We start from the raw sequence: 23,741 nt of genomic DNA, 5'->3' as shown, positions 1-23,741 counted from the left end.
GGCACAGCAGCCCTGCTGACAGATCACGATGCATTGCTGCACACGCGCTCAATTTGGAAAATGGGTAAGCTCTTTTTCAATGAAGGTGGCGGCGAGTAATTGCAATAGGCCGATGGAGAGTTATGTAGGTCGCGCGTGAGATCGCCAAAATGACGGACCGGACTCCCCGGCTGAATCGCCCATGTCGCTCACCACTTCGCCAATCATTTCAAAACACGGATGTTCTCAACTCTTCAGCTCGAGGACTGATTAGGTGATGGGTTGTAGCCCGGGTACGTGGGCGTGCCCATGCTGGCACCCGACACCGGTGCCAGAGGGCCCGACGTCACCAGCCGGGCACTGCCGTTATGCAACCCTGCAGCCAGCGACGGTGCCGGCACCGGCTGAGCCAGCGGCATTGCGCCTGCCGGCACCAACGCCCCCGTTGCTGGCGGCGGCGGCATGCCGTACCCGCCGGAACCGTATGGCAGTACAGCCCCGGTGCTGGGTGGCACCATGGCCGACGTGGGCGGCGGCACGGCGGTTGCGTCCAGGATGACCAGGCGGCCGGCCTCGTCTGTGCCCCAGCGGACCTGTGGATGGAAAGGTTGACCAGGGGATATGACAGGAATGATACCACTACCTCTTGATTACCCTCCCTGCAATATCATACTTTAAAAACATCGCGGCCCTGACGGGGCCCTGAGTTCTCCTTACTTCCCCGTCCCCATCCTGACTTCTACCCTCACCACCCGAGGTGAGGACTCCCTTTCGCACCTTGTACGTGACCTTGGTGACGGGGTTCGCCACCAACTCCGCACCAATGGGGATTTGCAGCTTGCTGCCGTCATCCATCACATGCGTCACGGACGACTTGCCGGCCGCCGTGGCTGCCTCCATCTCCGCCTTGCGGGCGATGTTGAGGAACACCTCTTCCAAGCTTGTGAGACTCAGCTGCACATCCGTGATACCGAGAGATCCGCGGTTGGCCTGAATCAGGGCACCAGGAGGCGAGGAAGAGGCAACCGCGGGAAGGAAGGCGCGAGGCAGGAAAGAATATCCAATGTGTTACTCTTGGCGATTTCATACAGGCGAAAAAAAGCAGGGGCAAGAGGAGGCGTACATAAACGAGATGGATAACGCAATATAGAACAAGTAGGGACTTTGTTTTCCGGCCATCATCCCCAAAGTCATCACTAAAGTTAGCAGACTCCCAATCCACGCCAAAACGCCACGCCACCCAAATCCCGCCCCACCTCCAGCTCAACCAAGAAGCTGTTAAGGAGGGGCTCCTTCTCCCGGTCGACCAGGAAATGCATGTAGGCCTTGGACTCATCTACGGGAGCCAGACCCAGACGCTCCTGGGAGGGGCGGAGACGGAGGAGGGGGAGGAGGCGGTAAAATTTAAGAACAACACTGCAAGACACAAGTATTACAAACGCAAAAGACGACAGCTGAAAAAACGGTTTATGTCATCTTAGGAGAGGTGAGGTGAGGCTATGTGTCATAGAACGTAAGATGCATCCACAGTACTGGCCACTACGAACCCGAAGCGCAGCCGCCCACCTGGAAAAACTGCTTAACCACCGCCGCCCGCCTCTCCACCACTGCCGTAGCGCTAGGCTCGCGCGTCGGTGCCGTCGCCGCCGCAGAGCCCACTGTCGTGTTGCTGCCTCGACGCACGCCGGCGGTGGCGGCGGTGACACTCACCGATAGCGTGTATCCCGACCCGAAGCGCTGCTTGAGCCGCAGACTGGTGCCGATGCATCTCAGCTTGCCTCGCGCCATGATGGCGATGCGGTCTCCAAGGATGTCGGCTTCCTCCATGGAGTGGGTTGTCAGCACTATGGCCCGACCGGTCTTGGCCTCCTGAATGATGTCCCACACGTAGCGACGAGAGATGGGGTCCTGCAGGGGGCATGGGGTCACAGAACGGAGGGCAGAGGGGGTTCAGATGAACCACTGACGACGGCAGAGGGCAGGGAGGGGGGTTAAGAAGACGACGATTTCCAGCGTATGGGAATTATGGCGGTGGCGGGGGAGGAGGAAGGGAGGGAAAGAAACGGTGTCGACAAATGGGCGCCGAACGGAAAGGACGAGAAGAAGATGGCACGGCACGGTCACGTCACATTCTTCTCGCTTTCAGGCATTGCCATCTCCACAGTTCTTTGCAGTTCCCTTCCCCTCGCCTATAGTCATATTTCATCCCTTCATGGCAGTGTCGTGTCAACTCAAGTCAGGGTCTAATCATGTTTCCAGTGTCTGTCTGTCTGCCTGTCTGTCTGTCTGTCTGTCTGTCTGTCTCTTTAGGTCGCTTGTCTCTGTTTTCCTCGACCTGGGAGAGCTGCTCTCCCGCCCCCACAGCCTCTCTATCCCTTACCATGCCAGTGGTAGGCTCGTCCAGGTACACAATTCTTGGGTCGCCTAGCAGCGCAATAGCAACGCTCAGTCGCCGCTTCATGCCACCGCTGTACGCCCCGGCGCGCTGGTCGGCGGCGTAGGTGAGCTTCACCTTCTCAAGCAGCTCAGCAACGTTCTCAGCGACCTATCCACGCAGGTTGGGCGACAATGGGACGGGCGAGAATGGGAGGGGAAAGAAACGAGGGAAGCGTGCATGCATGGATGCACAAGGCACAGAGGAATATTGGGGCAACAGCGACACCGCGCCTGTTCAAGCGACAAGGCAGGGCGACAACGTGAAGTTGTAAATGTGTAATAACAGTGCTACCTACGAGGGCATGTCGGCTATCCTGGGCTTCTCATACCTTGCGTCGCGGCAGACCCTTGATGTGGGCGTATATGGAGAGGTGCTCCTGACCGTTGAGTTCGTTCCATAGGATGTCGAACTGGGGGCAGACACCCATCTGCAAAGATTTTTGGGGGTTGGGGTTGGGGGCCGGGAGTGTAAACCCGAGCGGAGAGGAGGTTGGGATAGAACGAGTAGAGAATCTACGGAAACATCTGATACGGCTGGTCCTGCCTTGTCGGCCCTGAAGGATTATTTCAGTCCCGCCAGAGCCCTTAGGCCCACCTACCTACGACCATCCGCATCTCTCTCTTTCTCTCTCACAAACACACCCACCCACCCACCCACCTCGCACCTCCATCCATCCGCTACGGTTTCATTAATATCTCCGGCCCCTCCGAACCCTCCCGGCCCCCCTAACATCCCCTACCTGCGCCCGGATGCGGTCCAGTCCTCCCGGGTTGCTGATGGGCTCCTCGTACACCAGCGCCTCACCGCCAGTAGGGGGAATGGCGCCTGGGCGGGAGGGAGGGTGTGTGCGTGTGCGTGTGGGCATGCATGCGTGTTTTGTCACGAACCGAGTCGCAACAACGAAAGGGGGCGCGGATGGCGCGCAGGTGCATAGGTGGTGCGCATGCGCGTATGTGTGGCATGTGGTATGGAGCACCTGGGGACATGACGGAACGAGAGACACCGCCCGGCCCAACGAGACAATGCGCTCCAGACATTCCCATCGGCCAAAACATTACACAAACACCATCCTGCCAAGCGCACACACTCTCACTCACTCACTCACTCTTCACACACTCCCGCCCGCACTATCCTGATTAAACTACCGGCTATTTCCTCTATCTCTAATATTCTTAACATCTCTTCCTCTAATCTCACTCACACTCACGCAGGCACCTACCAGTTAGGCAGTTGATGGTGGTGGTCTTTCCGGCGCCGTTGGGGCCCTAGCAGCAGGAGGTATCATGGCAAAGCGAGGACGGGGAGGAGGCAAGCCGGTCGGAGGGGTGGAAGACGGAAAGAACATTGAAAAATTGGGAGGAAGAACACGTACGTAAAACCCCAGTGAAGCCAGCCTTCTAGCGGGATTCAGAGGATATTGTAATGACGGAGGCGCGCGACGGAGGGAAAGCTAAGACCGGGACCAATGCAATCCAGGTCCGGCGGGCTAAGCACCCCCACCCCGTAGCTACAGGCGATGATGCCACATCAACACGCCACACATAAGCAAGCGCGGTGGCAGGTGAAGACACCACGCACATCACAACACCCCTCATCCCTCAAGATAACCATCCAAACCCTTCCACCACCGGAGCTACCGTTCCCAACGTTCTGCATGGCAGAAAGTAAAGCCTCTACCGCTGCCCTTAGGGCTCCAAGGGAAGCCTAGCCGACCCACATCTTCCATCCGTGAGCCCTCTACCGGACACAAACCTCACCAGCAAGCAGAACAGCTGGCCCTGCGGAATGCTGAACCAGGAGCCCTTCATCGCCCAAAAGTCGTCCGTCTTCTCACACGAGCAGCAGTCACAGCAGGAGCAGCACTTGAGCGACATGCCGCAAAAGCCGATACTGCCCTTGTAAAGCTTCGTCAAGCCGTACACCTCCACGGCATTCGTACGGCCGTCGACACCCGCGGTCCCAACCTCCTGGAGCGCCATGGCACCTGGACCGGCGCCTGCGAGAGAGAGCAAGCAGGAAAAATGTCGAGTGAGGCGGCAGGGCATAATTTAAAAAATATTTTTTTAAAAACAAATACCAAGACGTTTTCACGGAAGTTGTAAGGAAAAGGACTAGGGCATTTAGACCGGTGTGACGGCCATATAGAGAGGTGGTCAGCCCTACCTGTGCGGTGCTGCAGCAGCGCCTTCATCTTCTGCTCCTCCGCAGATACGTCCTCATCGAGCTCCGAAACCGGGGGCGGCACGGGGCCCCCACCCGCCCGGGCGCCATGATGCCCTGCAGCGCCATTCAGACTCTGCTGCACAAGCTTCAGCTTGTTCTGGGCCCTACTGCAGCTGGGGAACCAGTATCCGGGATCCAGGAAGTAGTAGAACGGCCTGGAACCAGTGGCGAGGAAACATGGATTCAGTCAAAGGCATGGGAATATGGATTCAGTCAAAAGCGGAGATGGGAGTGGGAGGGTGGAGGGGAGTTGGGCGGAAGAGGGGTAATAAGGCAGCAAGGAAATACAGGTCCAGGTCCAAGCAGCACGGAAAGCTGCTGCTGCTGCTGCTGCATCCATTCATCCATCCTCCTCCACCCTATGCCAACGTCCCCTCCCCTCTCGCTCTTCATGCCGCTCTTCATGCCGTTCTTCATGCCATGCACACCACACCCTGCCCCGGTCCTCCTGAGTACAGCACCGCACAGCTCACTCCGTCTTACTGTCCCTCCCGTCTTACTTGCTTACTCCAAACTCATTGGGCATAATGTTGTCAAAGTATACGGCCAACAAAAAGTAGCCAGCCCACAGCGCCAAAAAGACGCCGTAAATGGTATTCAGCGAAATGACGCAGTCAAAGCTCTTGTACGTGGTGGCGCGATTGTACGACGGCTGGTCTTCTACGTTTTTAATGTACGAGCAGTACGACGAGCGCTCGCTCCACTTAAGACCTGTGTGCGTGCGCATGGGGACAAGGGGATAGGGGTAGTTCATAGGATGTGGGTTGTTGGTTGGTCGTTGAGTCGGTTGTGCAGCAGGTCTTATGAGAATGAGAACCATTCCACCCAGCCACCCAAACAGCATCCAGACATCCCGCGCGCCACCCACCTGGATTGGTACCCACAGTGGCCGCGCCCAGATCACTGAAGCCCTTGGCGAGCAAGTCCCAGGGCAGCATTGAGAAAATAATGGTAATGGCCTGATTGGCCGTCCAAAAATAATCTGGACTGTACGGCACACCAAACAGTACAACGGCCTGCATGATCCAGCCGACGATGAAGATGGTGAAGCCCAGGTAAACGGCCACCTACGGTAAGCGAGGTTTAGGGTTTTTTTAGGGGAGAAGGGGGGTGAGACGAACCACGAGCGAGTGAAGGTGATGGCCAAGGAAAGACTGATGCGTCAGAAGTAAACAAACTGGGGAGGGGAGGAAAGGGGAAAGTGGCGTGTAGAGGGTGCGGAGGCAGAGAGGGAATGGGTGAAGATAAGTACCGCGGGCATCTGCACGCGAGAAGAAAAGCCCCAGATAACTCCCCAAACTCAAGCGGACACGTTTGGCCAGTAATTAGGGAGAGCTTGGCGTGGCGTGGAGCCACGGGGGGGTACAGAACATTTTATTTCGGTATCAGCTCGGCATGCCATGGAATCCCCTAAAGGGGCGGAACCACGTCCCCACCGGGCCCTGCCCCCAAACATGAACCCGCACTGTGAGGCCACCCTGTCTAAGCTCGCACGTGTTTTGCTCTTCCCACCCCGACAGCGGCGAGAGGGAGGTGCAAGATATACACACACACACACACATCTAGGCCCGCCCTGAACCCCCGGGGGCTTTATGAACACATGCCTTACTTCAGGCTGTCACGGTTGTCATTATTATCATTATATATATTTATAAATATTATAAATAATGTTGTTATTAAAAAATATTATTATTATTATTATTATTATTATTATTATTATTACTCTCCTCCCCACCAACTGGCTCCGCGCCTTTGGCCCCTCAGCACACCTGCGTCCTGCGTATAAACGCCGAAAGCATCATCGCCATCGAGCTCATGGACAGCTGAAAGAGGAAAAACAAAAAGAACAGCAGTCCGTAGTTGTTGTGCAGGAAGAGATCGAACTGCAGGATGAGGCCGTAGATGCAGATCGAGTGCGCCACGAAGAAGGACAGAGTCACCTCCCACACCCCCCAGGATAGCCAGTAAGCGCTGTCCGACATGCCCATGGTGCGAAGGGCCTGGGAGCGGGAAGAGGCGGGAAAGATGCGGCGGGGGAAGGGGAGGGGAGTTACATGCAAAAGCCAAAGTAAAAACTGGACAAAAAAAACAACACTTCTGACGTCCAAAGTAAAAACTGGACAAAGAAAACAACTCTTCTGACGTCCGAAGCACCAAGTGCCGGAGTCCTCTTGGGCAGGGGAGGAGCCGGAAGGGAGCTGACGGAGAGGGGATTTTCATATGCAACAAGTGTAGGAGCAAGGGGGGAAGGGACGAGCGGCGGGGGAAAGCTGATTTGCAACAAGGTGAAAAAGGGCGGGAAGTCGCGTGTGTGTTGTTGTGTGGATTGTACAGCGAGCGGCCAGATAATATGTTCTACAGGCCCGGTCCGCCCGCGAATACGAACGAACCTGTTTCAGCCCGAGCTCCTTCTCCGCCACCACCACCCCAATCTGGATGACGAAGCTGAACATGCAGGCAGCGAACACAAACGGACCCAGCACTTGACCAAGCACCGACACGGCGGCGATGGCGGGGTGGGCGAACTCCTTCAGGTTGGCCTCAAACTCCAGGGAGGTGGCCAGGGTGCCGGCATTAGGCAGCTGCAAGAAGCAGATGGGAGCGAACGCGGATGGTTGGAGAGGGGTGGGAAGAGGTGGACGGCGTGGAGAGCAATGAGGGTAAACGTCTTTGGGTCGCCGGAATTTCCTCCTCTCCAACGCCTCCCATGTCACCCGTAGGTGGGTCCCTCGCCTCCCTCCCGCCGCAGGTCACAGACTCCAGGGAGCCCCCCAACGCCCCAAAAAAGCTTACCCCGCTGCTGCCAAGCTGATATCTGGCAATCTCACGATGGACGGCGAACTGCAGCGGCAGCTGGATGAACTTGTTCGGATGCTGAGGGGAGGGGAGTGTGCGCGGGTGCGTGGGCGGGTAAGTGGGTGGGTAAGTGGGTGGGTAAGTGGGTGGGTAAGTGGGTGGGTAAGTGGGGTTCCATACCGACAGCATCAGCGGAGGCGGCAGAGGCGTTGGAGGTGCCAGGCTGTGCTGTGTGGGAGAGGTGCAATTCGCGCACTCGCGCGGGGGAAGGGTAAGAAAAGGGAGGGTGAGAGATAGCCAAGGGTGAGAGATAGCCAAGCCCCCCATCTGCTATTGCAAAGGTATGGAAAGAGGCAACACGCAAGAGAGGGCGGGTGGTGTGGATCGGGTAACGATAAGAATAGAGGGAGCGGTCTCGGCTCAGGAGGGCGACGTATTTCGACAGAGGCCCCACTGTACACCCCGCGTCATACCATTCACCAAATGAACGGAAGCTACCCCCACGGCAGCTAACCCACCTGGAACTTTCCCTTGAAGAATTTACTCTGTAGCAGTTTTGGGGTTGGGAGTTTGGGGGGGGGGGGGATTTGGAGGAGAGAGGGCGTACGGAAGTAGGTGAGGGCGCGTGGGAAAGAGAGAAAGCGGGGAGGATGGGAAATAAGTAAATAGGGAGAGGGGGAGCTCGGAATGATGTCCCGGCCCTCATACACACACACACACACACACACACGCAAGAGAGTTAACGGAAAATACATGGATGAATGGATAGATGTCACAAGCTTCAGAGAGCTCATACGATTCAGAAGAACACGAAGGCTCAGGAATCGCTTCAATTGCGCAGAAAATGCGTATAAAAAATTAGGAGAGCGCACAGTTACGGCCGAAACGATTACATAGATACTAATGCCTGGAGAGAAGCCCTTCATAACGATTGCATCGAATCCTTAATAATCTCAATGTCCGGCAAAAATAGTATTTCTTCATACATGTCTGCCGACGTACCGTGGTATTGGTTTGGATAATGAAACCCTCGAGAGCAGACCCGGTCTTCTCAAAATGTACGGCACTGAGTGCGCTGTCCGGGTTTTTAAAGAGGTAGTCCTGGATGGCGCTGCGGTTGGAAAAGCCTCGAACCTGTACGGCACAATTGTCGTACGGCACACGTCGTACGCACCTTCTTGAAACAGCGCATTCAAGCTCGCATATTCCGTATGGCACAAAAAAAGGTAGCAGCGTATTCAATGAGAGGGTCATTTTACGGAAAATCCGTACATGTAGAACAGACACGTACAGGAAAACGAACCCACTTGATGTCCGCCTACATGTCACATCTCAGCCACCGCACCCTAGGAGACCTACAGACGTGCAGAACCCATAGCGTGGTGCAGCCACGGCCACAGCCACTGTACGTTCTCACCTTGATCGGGTTGGAATTCTTCTCCTGGACACCTTGCATGATGAGCTGCAGTACACATACGGGTCGGTTGACAGAAGACAGTTAACGCTTATACTTGGCTCGTCCAATGAGCCAGCTAGCACAGAGTATGTTCAGTAATGAAACGGACAGTTGCACAAAAGGACTTGGGCGGTGGCGGTAGGTAGGATTAAGATCACGGTGCAACAGCAAAGTTGCTGCTACGGAGACCGTACTCCAACTTCCGAAATGCCGCCGTCCCGTTACTAAGAACCCCCCTCTCTCTTCGTCTCTCTCTCTCTCTCTCTCTCTCTCTCTTCCCCCTTCTCTTCCCCCTTCTCTCCCCCTTCTCTCCCCCTTGCCTCCCCCTTTTCCCCCACTCTAAAAGTACGCCACTTCCCACAGCATTCCACCTTCCTTTACCTGCCGGCCGTTCCAACTCCTCCCCCAACACACAGCACACGCTCGCACTTCCCCACACTTACATCCACAATGGGGTCCGGGGAGGGCTGATACAGGACCTCCACGCAGCCGGCCTTGCTGCCAATGTACAGGTCCTGAAGCAGGGAAAATGGAACAGTTGGGACGGCGGCAGCAGCAGCCGCAGCTGGAATACGTTGGGCTAGGAACAGTAAAAAAAACAAGGCCGTCGGGAAACACAACAGCAACAGCAGCAGCAGCAGCAGCCGATAACAACAAGCCAAGCGGTAGATGTAGCACTTGTCGTATGAGCGGTGGCCATCCACAACAGCAACAGGAGAAGAAGCAATGCCGGCAGGTACAACAATTTAACCCTCCCCAACACACATCCTCACACCCCAGCTCCGACACCTTGGCCCGGGCGCCACCCGGCCTGCATCCCACAACAGCACCTTCTCCCAGCTTCGGTCTCCCGATACTCCCCGACTGCATTCCCCACTGCCCCTCCTCCAACTCCCTACAGCTGTGTAATTCATTGCCCATTACCCAACTACTGCCCCACATCCAACTACTGGCCCACATCCAACTACTGACCCACATCCACCAATCCGCCACTAACAGGGCCATCGACATGAGCGCCACATCCACCACTCGTAGCGAGAAACAATCCTACTACACACATTCACCACCCACACGTATCCACATCCAAGCCTTACATCCAACCACTCATCCAGTCCCCATGCAGACAAACGCACACGACTGCACCTGCGAGCACTGCGGAATGGAGCCGATTCCTTCAGGTTGCGGGCTGGCCACGTCCTGGAATGCCGAGCTGCTGCCGTCATTGGCCTGAATGGCCTTGTCAATAACCAGCGCGAGGATCAGGAACAGCAACGGAGCCAGGATGCGAAGAATGGTGGCACGACGGTTGCGCCACGCGACGAGCGCTGAGGCCAGAAACAGGGCGGGCGGTAAAGAGGAAGCAGGAGACAAGGCAACAGGTGAAAGAGGTTTGGGCTAGGTTGGGTTGGGTTCCGGATGGAGCCAAAGTTTGGCAAGAAAAGGGACGCAGACAACGAAGACCTGATGATGAAAACATGGGGACGGGTCCCCAGACATGCGGGCGAAGTTGCCCACGCAGCCGGGAGGGGCCACATGAATTAGCGGAGCACTGGGAGCCACGCGCATCGGCCAGTTCGTTTCGTCCCAACAAAGCGTGCGGCTAGTCGACGCCTTGAAACCATTGTTCTGGCCATGATTGAGCAGAGGATTGCTGCCCGCTGGCAGGCACGGATGTAAACAAGCCGTCTACCACGTCCCAAAAATAAAAATAGACGTGGATACCAAGATAAATTGATTCAATATATGCATTATATTAGGCAGGAGTGGCATTATGAGTAAAGTTGGAGGTATGGCGCAAAGGTTGCAGTCATAGGTTTGTTTGTTTGAGCAACGCACCATTTTTCTTGTAGAGCACGAGGAATTGCTGTATGGGACGAAAGCTGAACAAGAAGTCGAGCACAGCTTCCCAGAAAGACCCGAGTGCTCCCATAGCTTCTGGCTTGTGTCGATGCGATGACAGTAACGTTGCAGCAAGCCGTACAATAATGCAGAAAATCTAAAGGCCTCTATTTTGATTCATGCAAAGAAAACAAAGTGTCCCTAACGCCAAACAGGAACGAATAACATTCCAGATTCCCAGGCCGCGAGGCACAAATGGCCCAGGGGAGTAAAAATTTAACTAACCTAATCCTGCTTTGGATGGAACGGGGCCTTCTATGACCAGTTTCATTGTAGGTAATTGTCGTACCCTGGCGTAATTGGAGAAGCGATGCAAGCAGCACATATCCATATTATGGCTAAATGCGCAAAGCTAATGGAATCCCAGGTAGGTGTCCCTGGGTCCGTTAACGTTGGTTGCTAGGGGATAATGAGCAACGAACTAAGGCGGGTGATCTGACCTCATAAGAAAAGCTGTCGTCTATCTACTTCCAGGGGAATTTTGAGCAGTTCCGTATGAAACCATGAAACCCCTGAGGTCCAAATGGCCTGAAATTTGTTGTTTCCTAACATTCCGTTACTAGAAGTCGTTGCTAATCGGCTGTTCGGCCCACCTAAGCAATAGAGTCTTGCTGAGTTGCTATTTGCTGTTGGGCTGCGTTAGCAAGTGCCAAAGTCTATAAGCAGTCGTATGATAGATGCACGGTTTGGCCGGCCCTTGTCCAACTTAAACTCCATATGCTAGCTTTCCAGGCAACGGATAAGGCTACCGTGACATCTCTAGGTTGTTGCGTTAATGCGTTAATGGGTTAACACAGAGCACATGGCAACTTAAAGCCTAATGGCTTTGTTGGGCAGCAGCTGGGCAATGTTGCTGCAGCCGGGCAATATTGCGCAGCCACAACCGAACCTTCCATACCTACGTCCAGAGATTGTGATCTTGCCGCATAACTATCCCAGACAGCTGAATTGATACTTAGATATATTGCAAAGCTATGAGGTACAAGGGTCTCGGAGCTGAGAGTGACGCCTCCTATGACGCAATTTTATGCAGCATTTGTTCATCGTTGCTATGTTATGCGCTATTCCTGGACGCGCAACTTGGCGAGCACATTCTGTCAAGAACAAATTGCACTGAAACCCTCCTACTGCAAAAAATGCAAGTTAGCACCTTTCAGGGGGGTCGAGCATCGCGTTTTGCGACATTATATCGCAGCACTCCACACAGACACGTTTGTGTGCAGCGACGGATGGTGCGAGCCGAGCCTGAAGGCAAGCCAGGTGCGTTTACGTTTGAAGTAACTAGACCTTGAGAGCTCAACTCTTCCTAAGAGAATTTTTTTGTTGAGACACCCAAGTGTCATCGCGCCCTCTGCATCCTCCCCGCGCTTTCCAACCTTCAGATAGCAGCTTCGAATCGCTGTTTTCTAAAGAGCTGCAGCGAAGAGGGTTGTCGTCTGTAGACGATGAGGGCAGCTCACGCCCCGCTGAAAACGCTGGTTCATCGTCGTCGGGTTCCACAGGTAGGTCCTCGTGGTTGCCACCTGGGCCAAAAGTCCTCGCAAGGAGATGGCGGACCAAGCCCGTCGCGTTTGCGATACGCGCCGTTAACGGCTTGTTGCGGCGGCTCTCCAAGCTACTTTGAATATACCCTGTAACGAAACACGCCTCAGTTGACCCTCGAAACCTCTGCCATGACTATTTCCCATTGCCAGATGCCCAATCGGCACGTCTGAAGTCATCCTGAAATCGGTGTTCACAATTTCCCGATCCCAGTTGACCCTCCCTCAGCCCTCATGCAGCCAAAATCCCTGCTGCTCGATTGCGGCGCCGCCCGCTTCACCAGCTGTGTTTTTACCCTCTCCGTTTGCTTCTTCTCCTCCTCTTCTTCCGCAGGGCCCTTCGCCGGTAGTGGTGGCAGCGGGCCAACTCCGGGCGCCAACCCCTTTGCTTCCAGCAGCGGCCCCAGCAGCAGCACTCGGACACGGCCCCGCTCGGCGCCTCCACCTAAGGCTGCCGACGCAGAGGGGGACCAGCGGCAAAAATCCATGGACCTGGTCAATGAGGGCTTGGAGGTATGGCCATGGTAGCGGGAAAAGGGAACATGGGACAAGGGGACCAGCTTTTGGCGCGAGTTAACCGCGTGCCTTCTTGGTCCTAGTCTCGCCTCGGCTTTCTTCAAGGATGCACGTGGAAGTGCCCTTCCCAATAAATTCACCGTGGGCACCTTGTAACGGGCAAGCAAGTGGGGTACGCGGCCTGGCACACGTTTTTTAGCCATGAGAAAATGGCCGGGTATCACCTTTAATTGGGCCTCTTCAATTTTCGTAAAATCATTCTTCAGGATACTCCTTGCCAGGTGGTTCGCGTGCGACCAAGGATGATCTGGGTGCAATACAAGGGGCTGCCTTTAAAGGTCACGAGACCCCGTGTCCCCAGGGCCGCACGTTCGCCATGCCGTCTCAAAGAGGAGACGTTCCGATACCTAATTACCCGGTCGTTTGCTTCCGATGTTGGTATGTTTGCAGGGCCTTATCCCACGAGCTAAGGTCCTACTACAACTGGGGGGTTCTGTGTTCCTAGGCTTCTTGCCATTCATGATAGTGTTCTCCCTACTCTTTACGGGAGTGTACAGCGTCTTTGGGACGAACTTCGTACACGGCGGGCGGGAAATGATGAGCCCACCCACGTACATCGACCCAGAGCGGCTGTTGAGTGAACCCACTGTTGATCCGTACGTGCCGTACAACAACAACCCATATAGCAGCCCTGACCTAAGGTAATTGTACATTCCGCCTAGGACGAGCGCGATTGAGTTGAACGGTGCTAGGTCGCGTTGAAGTTGCGGGGCGCTGAAAGGTGTTCGCTAGTCGTATCAGCGTGCATTTGCTACTGCGCTTAGGTGGTACAGCAGTGTGTACATTAGGTTATCAGTTGGTGAATTAAAAAATTTCGGAGTATTCCTTTTGAAGGGGTTTCATTTGGTTTTATTGTTTTGTGTGCATTGGCAGTTGCACATGTATATTGCGCAACCAGACCATGTGTACTTCACCCAAGCATAACTACATGTGTGTTGGCTGGTGGGTGTTTACTTCTTATTCGTTGGTGAAGATTTCGAAAATCCATTGCATGAGCGGAACGTGGAGGTTGATGACGAGTGCTGCCACGCAGGAGCGGTAGAGTGAAACACACACATTGGCATCTGCATAACCTTTTATGCAGATATGTATATGTGTTCGCGTACGTTACAATGGCTAACTTGCCTGCGAAGTTTGGAAACAGCACTTGTAGTTGCCTCGACATTCAATTGTGACCATAGTGATTTACGTGTATTGCGTCCAAGATTGGACGCACCGACACGGTCTCCATTTTGGCACACTCATGGAAGGAGAATGTACAATTTTTGGATGGCTAATGTCATTACGTGATTGCGACGACCAGCCAACAAGGTGAGCCAATGAATCCCAATCCCCAACTATGTTTTAGATCCAACGTCCGCTACACAAAAAACAGCATACCTCTTCCACAGCTGCTGCAATGATCATTAGCAGTCGCATTACATTTGCCAACGCCAACAACTAAGACTGCGGTAGCATCAACCCAACGGTAAATCACGAGGTCATGTGCCAATTCACCCAATGAGAGGCATGGGCCCCTGTACTTGAAGTATGGCGTAGCGATTCTCTAACATGGCTATGGCCCGTCGTACGCAAGTCAAAGCATCATGCGTCATGGATCAGACAAAGGCGAGCCACAAGCAGCGGCGACACTTTCAACGCCGAGCTTCCCACATCCTCGCATATTACGCTCCTTATCCTTTCTGTGTCTATCTGGAATCACGCCGATGATGCTGGTACGCACTCACGTATGCGCACGCGCTGTCGTGTCTCACTCGTTATTCCATTTGTGCAGCCACAGAAAATCCCACCTAGGAACTTCCCGGCAGACAGACCGACGGACGGACTCCACGGTTCTAAAGGGACCCAAGCCTGCCACACTGCATTTACTACCTTCTGCGTCTGGCATGGCCATACAGCTGTACGAAAGCTTGTACGGGAAATTGGGTCCCGCCGCCCATCGCTGCGGAGTAACCTTGATGCGCACACTCAAAGGGGTGTTTTACACGCGGACACGCGGGATGCGGGAGGCCTTGCTGTTCTCAGTCGGGCTGAGGGCGGTCGAACTCGGCTTCTGCTGCTGCTGGGAGTTCATGTCCAGGGAGGGGTGCAAGGGAAGGGTCGACTTCAGTGTGCAATGACTCCGACTTGTGGTCGTCACGCAAGGAGGGAGGTTGGCAGCATGAACGACCATGAACTGGGCGCGCTGCGACGAGTTATGGCCTTGCAGCGTAACCAAAGCCTTGATCCATTAGAGAAAGGTTCTAACAATGCAAGGTGCAGCCTTGTCTGGTACACACCACTGGAAAAGCAGGGAGTACCAGGGACACCAAGCCGAGAAACATCACGCCAATAGGAGGATGGAGGCCGCCAGTTGAGGTCCAAATGGCATCACAATCTTACCGGCGGCGTCTTGCCGGACTTGGACTGCCGAAGCGGCTGCTGCCCGGATCGAGATGTGGCGGTGCTCTTGGGCGTATCACACTTCGTCGCACGAACGTCGTCGGCACCGTCATCATCCACGCCGCCGCCACTGCCGCTGTCGGCACTGGAGAAGTCGAGCTTGGAAGGCTTAGGACCAGCAGAATTCGGTTTCGTGGGCGTCGGCCTGCAGGAGCGCGCGGATTACCAACACCGTCAGGCACAGGGTCCCGGACTCCCCATTTCTTGCGGGGTCATTACCTCACCTCCGCACCTATCTGCGAGGCACTTCGACGAGCGCCAGGACCCCACATCTCATCTAGCCGCAATGGCCTCGATGCACGCCGCCATCCCCCCAATCCGAACATCGCAGTGGGCGACAAGATACATACACGATACAGAATGTACTCACTTGCTGGAAACATTGGCTGCGTCGCCCAGGTACCGCCGGAACAGGTCCTGCGCCGCATTCTTTACACAACCGCTTGTCGATCCAGCCGCTGTTGCTGCTGTATCGTCACCGTCCTCCATTAAGCCAGTTTTGCTTACCATCGGCGATGGAGATACCCCTACGGCAGAGGTCGCAGCTGCGGGCGACGAGTTGAAGACGGTGGTGGTGGTGGTGGCGGCGGCCAACACTGCTCCCGCGCTTGAGCCACGGCCAGGCGGCGTCTTTTGTCCCCCTGGCGCCTGGCTGCTGGCGGCTATGCGGCCGGTGGTCATGTTGAGACGGTTAGTATTCTGGTGCGGTGCATTGGTAGCTTCAGAACCGGCGGCAGCCTGTGCGGCCGAACGCAGCGCTCCTGGCGCGAAATCATTGCTGCGCATAACCTTCGAGGCCGTAGAGCCACCGCGGAATACACCGCCGTCGCGTGCACTCACAGGCGGTGCGAGCGACATGCGGCGCACCGCATCAGTGACAGAGCGAGGCGACAACATGGGGCCGCCGCCGCCGCCACTGCTGCCGGCGCTGGCGCTGGTGGCAGCACCGCCACCAGTAGAAAGCGTCGGCCGCCCCACCGCACCTGCCCCTGGAGCTGGACGCTGCGACAGCCCTGAGGTGCTGGCCGCGGCCCGGGTGGGCCTGCCGGTCGGTGCAGCAGCACTGCTGCCAGACGAGGGGGCGGCTGCGCCCTTGGGCTTGGTTGCCTTCTCCAAGGCCAGCTGCTCCAGCTCAGCCTCAACCACTCGCAGCTGTGTCTCCTGTTGCAAATGAAGTGCAGAAAAAGTGTATCGATGGTTTATATGTACACGTGAATGAAAGGATTCCAGCGACCGATATGACAATAAAGCAGCGCATCATGCATATCTATATATATAAGTACTACGAAGTGCTAGCGAAAGGTTCGTTGGGAGCCTTGTAGCAAGACCGGCTTGCGGAGACAGTCGCTACATTTTACCTGCAGGACCTGTTCGTCGTAGAGGAAGGGGCCCCCCTCCTCTATCTCCCATTCCTGCAGGGCCGCCAGCAGTGACTCCATCATGGGTGCCAGCCGCTCTCGCAGCTTGGCTGCCTTGATGGCACGCTGCATGTTACGAGACGCATCACGACCCTGCAGCGAAACGGCCCAGGACACCAATTTGATACTCATCAGCCCGAAAAGCACCTCCTCTTCCCTTGCAACATCAGCGTTGCGCAGCGCTAACTAAAAGTTAGCAGCTAAGGTAAAAGAAAGGAGTAATAGAAGAGGAAGACAGACTGGTTCTCCGAAATCGACCGTCCGCACTTCCTACGCCTGGTGTCCTTTGAGCGTCACTTTCTGCTGACAAGGCCATCGTTCATATTCTACCTCGCGAATGGGCCACCAAGCCCAGACCAGCCGGACTCATCGCTCCATCCCGATTGCACGCCAGCATTACATACCTTGTAGCGGTTCTCGTTCTGGTTATAGGAGCGCAGCCAGGCGCTGTCAGCCTGGCCCTGAAGAAGCTCCTGCACCTGAGCCAGGATGGGCGCGCGCTTGGATGCGAGTACCTGAACCTCTGCCACCAAACGAACCAGCTTGGACAGAACCTGGGTCATCTGCAGAAGGGGCCCGGTAACAATCGGTAACAGTGGTATTTGGTTAATTAAGAGTACACGCTACACGCTATGGAATCAAATGCAAGGGCGACGTCGTTGCGAGCCAGGGCGCAAGGGACTGTGTGGATTTCGGCAGAATGTGCAGCTGATAAAGCTGGAGCCAGCCATACGTCTCGACCACGTGCTGCAACCGCTACCGGAATGGGAGATAACAAGATGCTGGGCTGAGAAGCTGCAGCGGGGCGGCGGCGCATCGCCCGGACCTGACTTCCCTGTGCACCGGCTCTCCAGGCGCCAACCTTGCCCGTCTGTACACAACCAGAGCTGCGGCGCCTAGAGCAACCGGACTGAATAGCAGCAGTCCACGTGGCGCCCTTGCCCTAGTTGCATGAACCTACCTATGCATATACCCCTGGAAAACACAATTCGTCACGCCGTGCCTTCACCTCATCATGCCCTCCATCACAAGGACTCACACAGCGTGTCGCAAAGGACTCACTTCCCCAATTCTAGTCCCTGCCTTCCGCGTCCGACCTCTCCCCATTTCCTGATCCCCTCTAATCCCACCTGTCCCGGCTTATCCAGCTCTGCCAGAAGTGGACCGGTGTGGGGCGGGCTGATGCGGGTGGAGATGCACAGCTGCTCCAGCTCGCGGGCCTTGGCCAGGGCCAGATCGCGCATGGCCTACAGAGCGATACCAGTAGTCAGGCCGGGCAAATGACGGCATGTGGCCGGCAGGAAGACATTTGTATACACAGTCATTCCCTTCCCCGGCAGCGCGCCGTGTTTATACATAGGGTTACGTCCCCTCTCCCTCTAGGGCCCCCACCTGCGCCTTGCAGCCCTCCAGCCGGTTGACCTCAGACAGGCACTGCAGGGAGAAGGCGGTGGGAACGTGTGGCAACAGGTATACATGGGCCTAAGTCTTCTATTGGGTTGAAGGGTACACCATGGGGTGCTAGCTTAGCACTCTTTACTGCCTGTGCATGTCGTGGTGGGCCGACAGCACGTGGGTCACAAGGCAACATCACTCACTGCATGGCGACGCCGTGCCCTTGCTCTTCAGCCACACGCACACCTAACCTTACGTACCCTTACGCTCTACCGCCAGATCTACCTTCATACTGCTCCTATACGCCAATGCTCACCGCACGGCCGTCAACATCTGGGGGCCTGGCCTCGGGGGGGGGGCCTCGTCTCCGTACCTTATCTAGCGTGCGCTTGTGCAGGCGCTGTGGCCGGTCGGGACTTAGCATCTTGGCCACCATGCTGCGCTCGGGGGCGTCCTCCGGAATGCTCAGCGCGTCCCACAAACTGTACAGCATTTCCAGCACGTCGCGCGACTGCGCTTCGCGATCCGTCTGAGGGGGTTTGGTGGTGGTTGTGAGTAACAGCACGATGGAGAAGGGTTTCTATGAGCCGCAGGTTCTGTACATGAAATCATGACTCGGCTTGTGTTACCAGGATTGGGGTGGAATACGGCTGCAAGATTGATTTCGCTTGCATGGTCTGGCGTGGCGTGGCGTGATCAAGTGAGACTTTAGATCGCTGCAAGCTTGGCTGCACTGTGATGCGGCGTTTAGCCTCCTGTAATTGTTCGCTCTACCCACCGTCCATACAGACGCATGCGACGAATACTTCCCAGCGCGTAACGGCGTGTTGGCGACGGTAATCATCCGCAAGCTAAAACCCCGAATCCTTTTCCAGCCCGGGCTTTAAAGGACCAGACCGAAACCAATTGGCCACCTTCTCGAAGGGGGACGCGAGGAAGAAGAAGGAGAAATCATCGTGTCCGACTGGCGCCAACAGATTTTCACTTGACTCGCCACGTCTCAGCCTACCTTGAGCCGTTGCATGTCTGTGATCTTGGCAGATAGCCGGTCGAACATGGCGTCACTGAGGTCCAGGTCTCCGACCGCGCTGACGTGCGAAGGGCTGCCCACCAGCTTGTACACGCAACCCAGGACTTCTGCTGACTCCTTCTCAGCGCTGCACCCGGGTTATCAGCAAGGGCGCGAGGGCCAGCCAGCGTGCCAAGAAAAGCAATCAGCTACGGTGACGATCAAGTGACGATCTCAAAGGGGCAAATGCGCACATTATCGGCGTCCCGGCCTAGCCTCCATAGCCCTTCCCGGAAATGAAGGCCCTAGCCCAATCCTAACACAACCATTACATGAGGCAGGCTTTGCATTCGCTGCCGCAGTGCCATTGCCCGTGCAACACAGCCGCATTCGCCCCTTTAAAAAAGCTGGCTTGTACGCATCATCGCTCTTGCAGGCCGCCTTGGGGGTTGTATTTCGCTATTAAGGGCAGGCTCACTATTTTGGACCCGGGGCCCCCGTCCCCACCTCAGCGAGCTCAGCGCAGGGTGCACCTCGGCTGCTGCCGTTGCGCAGTCCTCCCCCAGCTCCCGGCAGATGGCCCGCAACTTGTCCAGCTGCTCCTCCGCCCGGGACATCCGCCGACTCTGTCGTTTGGAGAGACAAGGAAACAGGAATCCCAGATATGATGTCCACTAGGAAGGACAGCTGGATGAAAGGACGCTCACACACAAAGCACCAGAATGGGTAAAATAATCTTCGCAAGCGCAAGAACTTGTAGTATTCGAAGATCATGATGTTAGCTTGAGCCACCGCATCCAAGCAGGAAGGACTTGAGCAGTGGGACTTTGGACCGCGTGTGGGCTGAGGCAGCGCAGTTGAAGGATGACCGCGGTGTGAAATCGGGAAAGACGAGGGCAGCGGGGTGTGTATGTGTCCCTGCCAAGCTGAAGTTAGGAGCTGCCAAATTTGGATCTGTAGCTGTCGCGTCTAGAGCCTCGGCTCCATCGTCTGAATCAATACCCATGCGCTCGCCCAGCAGTTTCTTGTCGAGTCTGCTGCCCATCGTGCCGTCCCCCCGCCGCCCAAAAGCGCGGGGATCATCCCGAGCGCTGCCGAACATGCTGAATGAGATGCGCTCAGTGTTACACTATTAAGTTCCGAGTCCCTGGTCCGCGTCCCCGGTTTCGCGGGGGCATCCGTAAGAGCCGGGGTGGCTGTGCGCGGTTAACTGTCGTTAGCTGATCCTATTTGATGTTACAGGATTAGGTCGGCTTTCCAGCGCCCTAACAATTGTCAGCACAACCCCTTTTGCTCCCCCTTCTGAGGCCATGCCGCATCCTTCGCGACGCCCGATCCACCATCAAATACAGCTCGGCACCAATCGCTGTCCAATCCCCCGTCACCGGATCACAAGTTTCCCGGATTATAGGTTCACACCTCGATGCTTCCGTGGCTTTTTACCCCTTCCGCTTTCCATTTGCTGGTCCTGTTTCAGTCAGCGGGTCGGTTTCTTTCATCTCTCATGCAGAAAAACACTTGCCTTATCCTCCATGAGCTTGCCGTTCTCCATCTGCAGGTACTCCAGTGCCCCCGTGGTGATGTCCATGTCCTCCACCGGCTTGTGCCGAATGCCCAGCTGCCGCTTGAGGGAAATGTGCACCTCCTGCCAAATGGCAAGGTTTGAGGGGGCGGGGGGCAAGGAGGGTCCGGAAAACCGGGGCTGAGTTGGCGATGGGCTGGGGACGATAGCTGTAAGTGCGACAGATACAGGATGTCGATGGCACTGCGCACAGCTCCGAGATGCGGCCGGGCTGGAGCGACGTGACAGGAGATGTAGACGAGGGGCTGGGAAACAGTGAACGAGATGACGCATATGGTGGTGCGCGTCTGTCCGTTGCGGCGAGGTTACGAGCAACATAGTCTATGCCCGTTTCCTCCTGCCGTTGACATACCATGAGGGCTTCGTAAGCCTGCACCCGGGCGGCCCGCTTGACGCGCCAGAAGTGTAGGGTTCCCTTGAGAGCATCGAGCGTCCGAAGAAGCGTCGCTTCGCCCTGACAGTGCACAGTGACACACACACCCCGCACCGAGCGGGCGCGCATACGTCAACGGCAAAATCAGGTCCGTGCCTTCATGGCAACAACTGCATGGCTTTGTCCCTTGAACTAATCGGCTTGTTGTGTTAGCGGTCGTGAATTTACCTCGCCAGTCATGTTGGGAAACTCTGAGGACTCTGTGGACTGCGGCTCCGCCACATCATCAAGCTCAGCCTTCATACTGGCTATTTCCGAAGAGTGTTGCTGGATTGCGGCCTGCGTGACAGCGAACGGCGCCCAGCTGAGGAACTTCCACCTCGGCATTTCCGGTCCAACCCAACGGCGTGGTCCACGAGCCTAAGAGACTCCCATCACAACGCCAAACCTCCATACCTTTATACTCTGCCTGTCAGCCTCTGCTAGTTCAACGGCTTGCGTCCACGCCGCGAGTGCCCGTTCCGCGGCTACTAGGATTTGCGAGCGACAGTCCTCCGCCTCGCTGCCCACTTGTCTCCATATGGCTTTCAGTTTTCCAATGCAAGCTCGGAAATGCGAGCAGTAAGCCTCTAGGTGCGCGTCAGCTGCCTGATTGGCGTCTTCGGTCATGTTCTGAGTAGCCATGGTAACGTCGGGGTAAACGTCAGCCTAACATTCAAGGCAATATTAAGATCATGTGCAAGCACAGTTAGTGACGCTGTTACAGTTCAGCTAGCTGCTTGAGCTCCATGACAGTATCTATGTTTGACCTTGGATCCCGAAAAATGTCTCAACGGAAAACGCCTGCTTGATGCGACTCCATGTTCACTGCAACTGAAAAAGGAGACGATCGGCTTTTTCTTGCTTGCAATTTCGAATACATCCGCCATGGGTTTGCAAATTGCATGCCTCCACGGTCCAACCATATAAAGGCTGGCCGCCCCTATGGAAATCCGTGCACATGTCAGTTGCATAATCTTGTAATACGGCATACGCACGTATCGTAGGAGGTTCTTCAGAGTTTCCAATCCAAGGCAACTTTATAACGCGCACAGAGTACAAATGTCTTGCGCAATTCGGTTCACAAAATACAGCACATGGAGGCAAGCCACACATTAGTGAGGAACTGACAGGGGGCACCAACAGCGAGCATTTAGTGGCCATAAGGACACTCGGGAAGACACCTCTTTAACATTAAGATGCTTGGATAACACCGACCCAAACCTGTAGGTATGTGAAGAGGCCGAAATGACCCATGGGTCGTGCACCAAGAGCCACGCGTCCCATAGCTAGAACGTGAGGCACCATAAGCAAAGCGCAATCGCAAAGCGATGCAACAGCGAAAATGCTATAGCAGTCGTTGGACCTAGGCATGAGCCCCAACAAGGTCAAACAACTCCACCTGTCAACGATAGCCCTTTCTACCTACAAGATTTACGAGAGCATACGCCAGTCGAAACGTTTTGCGACAGTTCAAGTTACCAAGCGATACGGGTCAGCAGCCGACTTCATGCGCGGAACGGAACCCAGTACTCATACGCGCCGATTCTGCCATACCGCCATAAAAGACGCCCTATTGCTGTACTGATCTGCGCACTTGCGCACTGCTTTCCCGCTAGCTCAGAGCCCCTTATTGACAAAATTGCAACAACAGACAACCTGCTTGCACTGCATCTCCCCCGTAGGGGACCATCGCACATCACCACGTCATGTCAGGCACACCCAACCGCCAGGAGCGGCCCCCTCTCGGCCTCGGACAAGCATCATCTTTTCTGCTGGTATCTGACAACAAAGCACGCTCGTGAACAGCGTCATACCTGACCATGCACACCATCACGCGGTTTCCTATACTCTAGCTCAAGTTCGCTGAACGTTTTGGTAAGGCCCACAAAAAAAGGAGGACTCAACCCCGATCGGCGCCCACTGGGCAGGGCAAGAACCACCGGTTCACCGGTAACATCACCTCGACCATCCCGATTGTGGCCTTCCAGACACAACAATAATACATGTCTTCCCATTTTACTCAACGCAGACTTACAAACCAAAAGCTACAGGAGAGGACGGGCATACGCATGGCACGGGGCGGGCAGCAACACAACCTTCCGCGCGCAAGCAAACAGATCTTGAACTCCAAGTCCGCCTGACCGCGTGCCACAAACACAACCCAGGCGGCCAGACCCGCCCATCCCTGCCGACGGCGCCCATTCCCTTGATCGCTCGAACGTCCGAAAAAGGAAAAAAAAGCCGAATCCGAAACCGATGGTCCCGCAAACCGCAGTTAGCGCCCCATGAGAACCAGCCTTGCACCACAGGCTCCTCATTAGTTTGCGGTCGACACCGGAACCCGATTATTAAGCGTGACCGCAGACACGTACTCACACACTCAGACGCCGGAGCCTCGCCCAGTAGCGGTGTCTTCAGAGGAGTGGTGAACGGGGACCCGCACGCATATACACACACGCGCTTATTAACGGCCTGTCTATCTTCGCCCTTCCGGCTCCGCAATACAACACATACTCATTCATTCGCTTGGTTCCTCTCGGCCAATTAGGGCGATGGACAACACGTCGGCGATG

At 55.6% G+C, this 23,741-nt stretch overlaps 3 protein-coding genes across 3 annotated transcripts; 1 reads left to right on the top strand and 2 right to left on the bottom strand.

The window, feature by feature from the left end:
- Positions 1–233: 233 nt before the first annotated feature.
- VOLCADRAFT_85850 (uncharacterized protein) lies at positions 234–10,821 on the bottom strand (the record flags this gene model as incomplete). The annotated part of the gene is made up of 21 exons (XM_002945612.1): positions 234–572; positions 757–969; positions 1,236–1,340; positions 1,546–1,887; positions 2,360–2,524; positions 2,745–2,843; positions 3,156–3,241; positions 3,636–3,681; positions 4,174–4,412; positions 4,580–4,794; positions 5,140–5,350; positions 5,508–5,706; positions 6,409–6,639; positions 7,030–7,221; positions 7,433–7,513; positions 7,954–7,980; positions 8,438–8,569; positions 8,853–8,897; positions 9,335–9,406; positions 10,035–10,216; positions 10,728–10,821. 21 exons carry the CDS (start codon positions 10,819–10,821, stop codon positions 234–236), a joined length of 3,315 nt encoding a protein of 1,104 aa, XP_002945658.1.
- A 943-nt stretch (positions 10,822–11,764) lies between these two features.
- On the top strand, positions 11,765–13,552 carry VOLCADRAFT_85849 (uncharacterized protein; the record flags this gene model as incomplete). The annotated part of the gene is made up of 4 exons (XM_002945971.1): positions 11,765–12,050; positions 12,173–12,292; positions 12,666–12,844; positions 13,298–13,552. The coding sequence occupies 4 exons, from the start codon at positions 11,765–11,767 to the stop codon at positions 13,550–13,552; spliced, it is 840 nt and encodes a 279-aa protein (XP_002946017.1).
- A 600-nt stretch (positions 13,553–14,152) lies between these two features.
- On the bottom strand, positions 14,153–21,810 carry map65 (microtubule-associated protein MAP65; the record flags this gene model as incomplete). The annotated part of the gene is made up of 14 exons (XM_002945611.1): positions 14,153–14,969; positions 15,290–15,494; positions 15,720–16,510; positions 16,708–16,860; positions 17,172–17,330; positions 17,898–18,014; positions 18,160–18,201; positions 18,536–18,691; positions 19,172–19,319; positions 19,679–19,797; positions 20,688–20,816; positions 21,106–21,207; positions 21,355–21,465; positions 21,583–21,810. The coding sequence occupies 14 exons, from the start codon at positions 21,808–21,810 to the stop codon at positions 14,889–14,891; spliced, it is 2,541 nt and encodes an 846-aa protein (XP_002945657.1). The 3' UTR covers positions 14,153–14,888.
- Positions 21,811–23,741: the final 1,931 nt, after the last annotated feature.

The sequence above is a fragment of the Volvox carteri genome, assembly GCF_000143455.1.
Source record: "Volvox carteri f. nagariensis unplaced genomic scaffold VOLCAscaffold_1, whole genome shotgun sequence".
In the NCBI taxonomy this organism is placed as follows: Eukaryota; Viridiplantae; Chlorophyta; class Chlorophyceae; order Chlamydomonadales; family Volvocaceae; genus Volvox; species Volvox carteri.
Note: the sequence above shows the minus strand (reverse complement) of the source record. Positions and strands in the feature narration are given on the sequence as shown.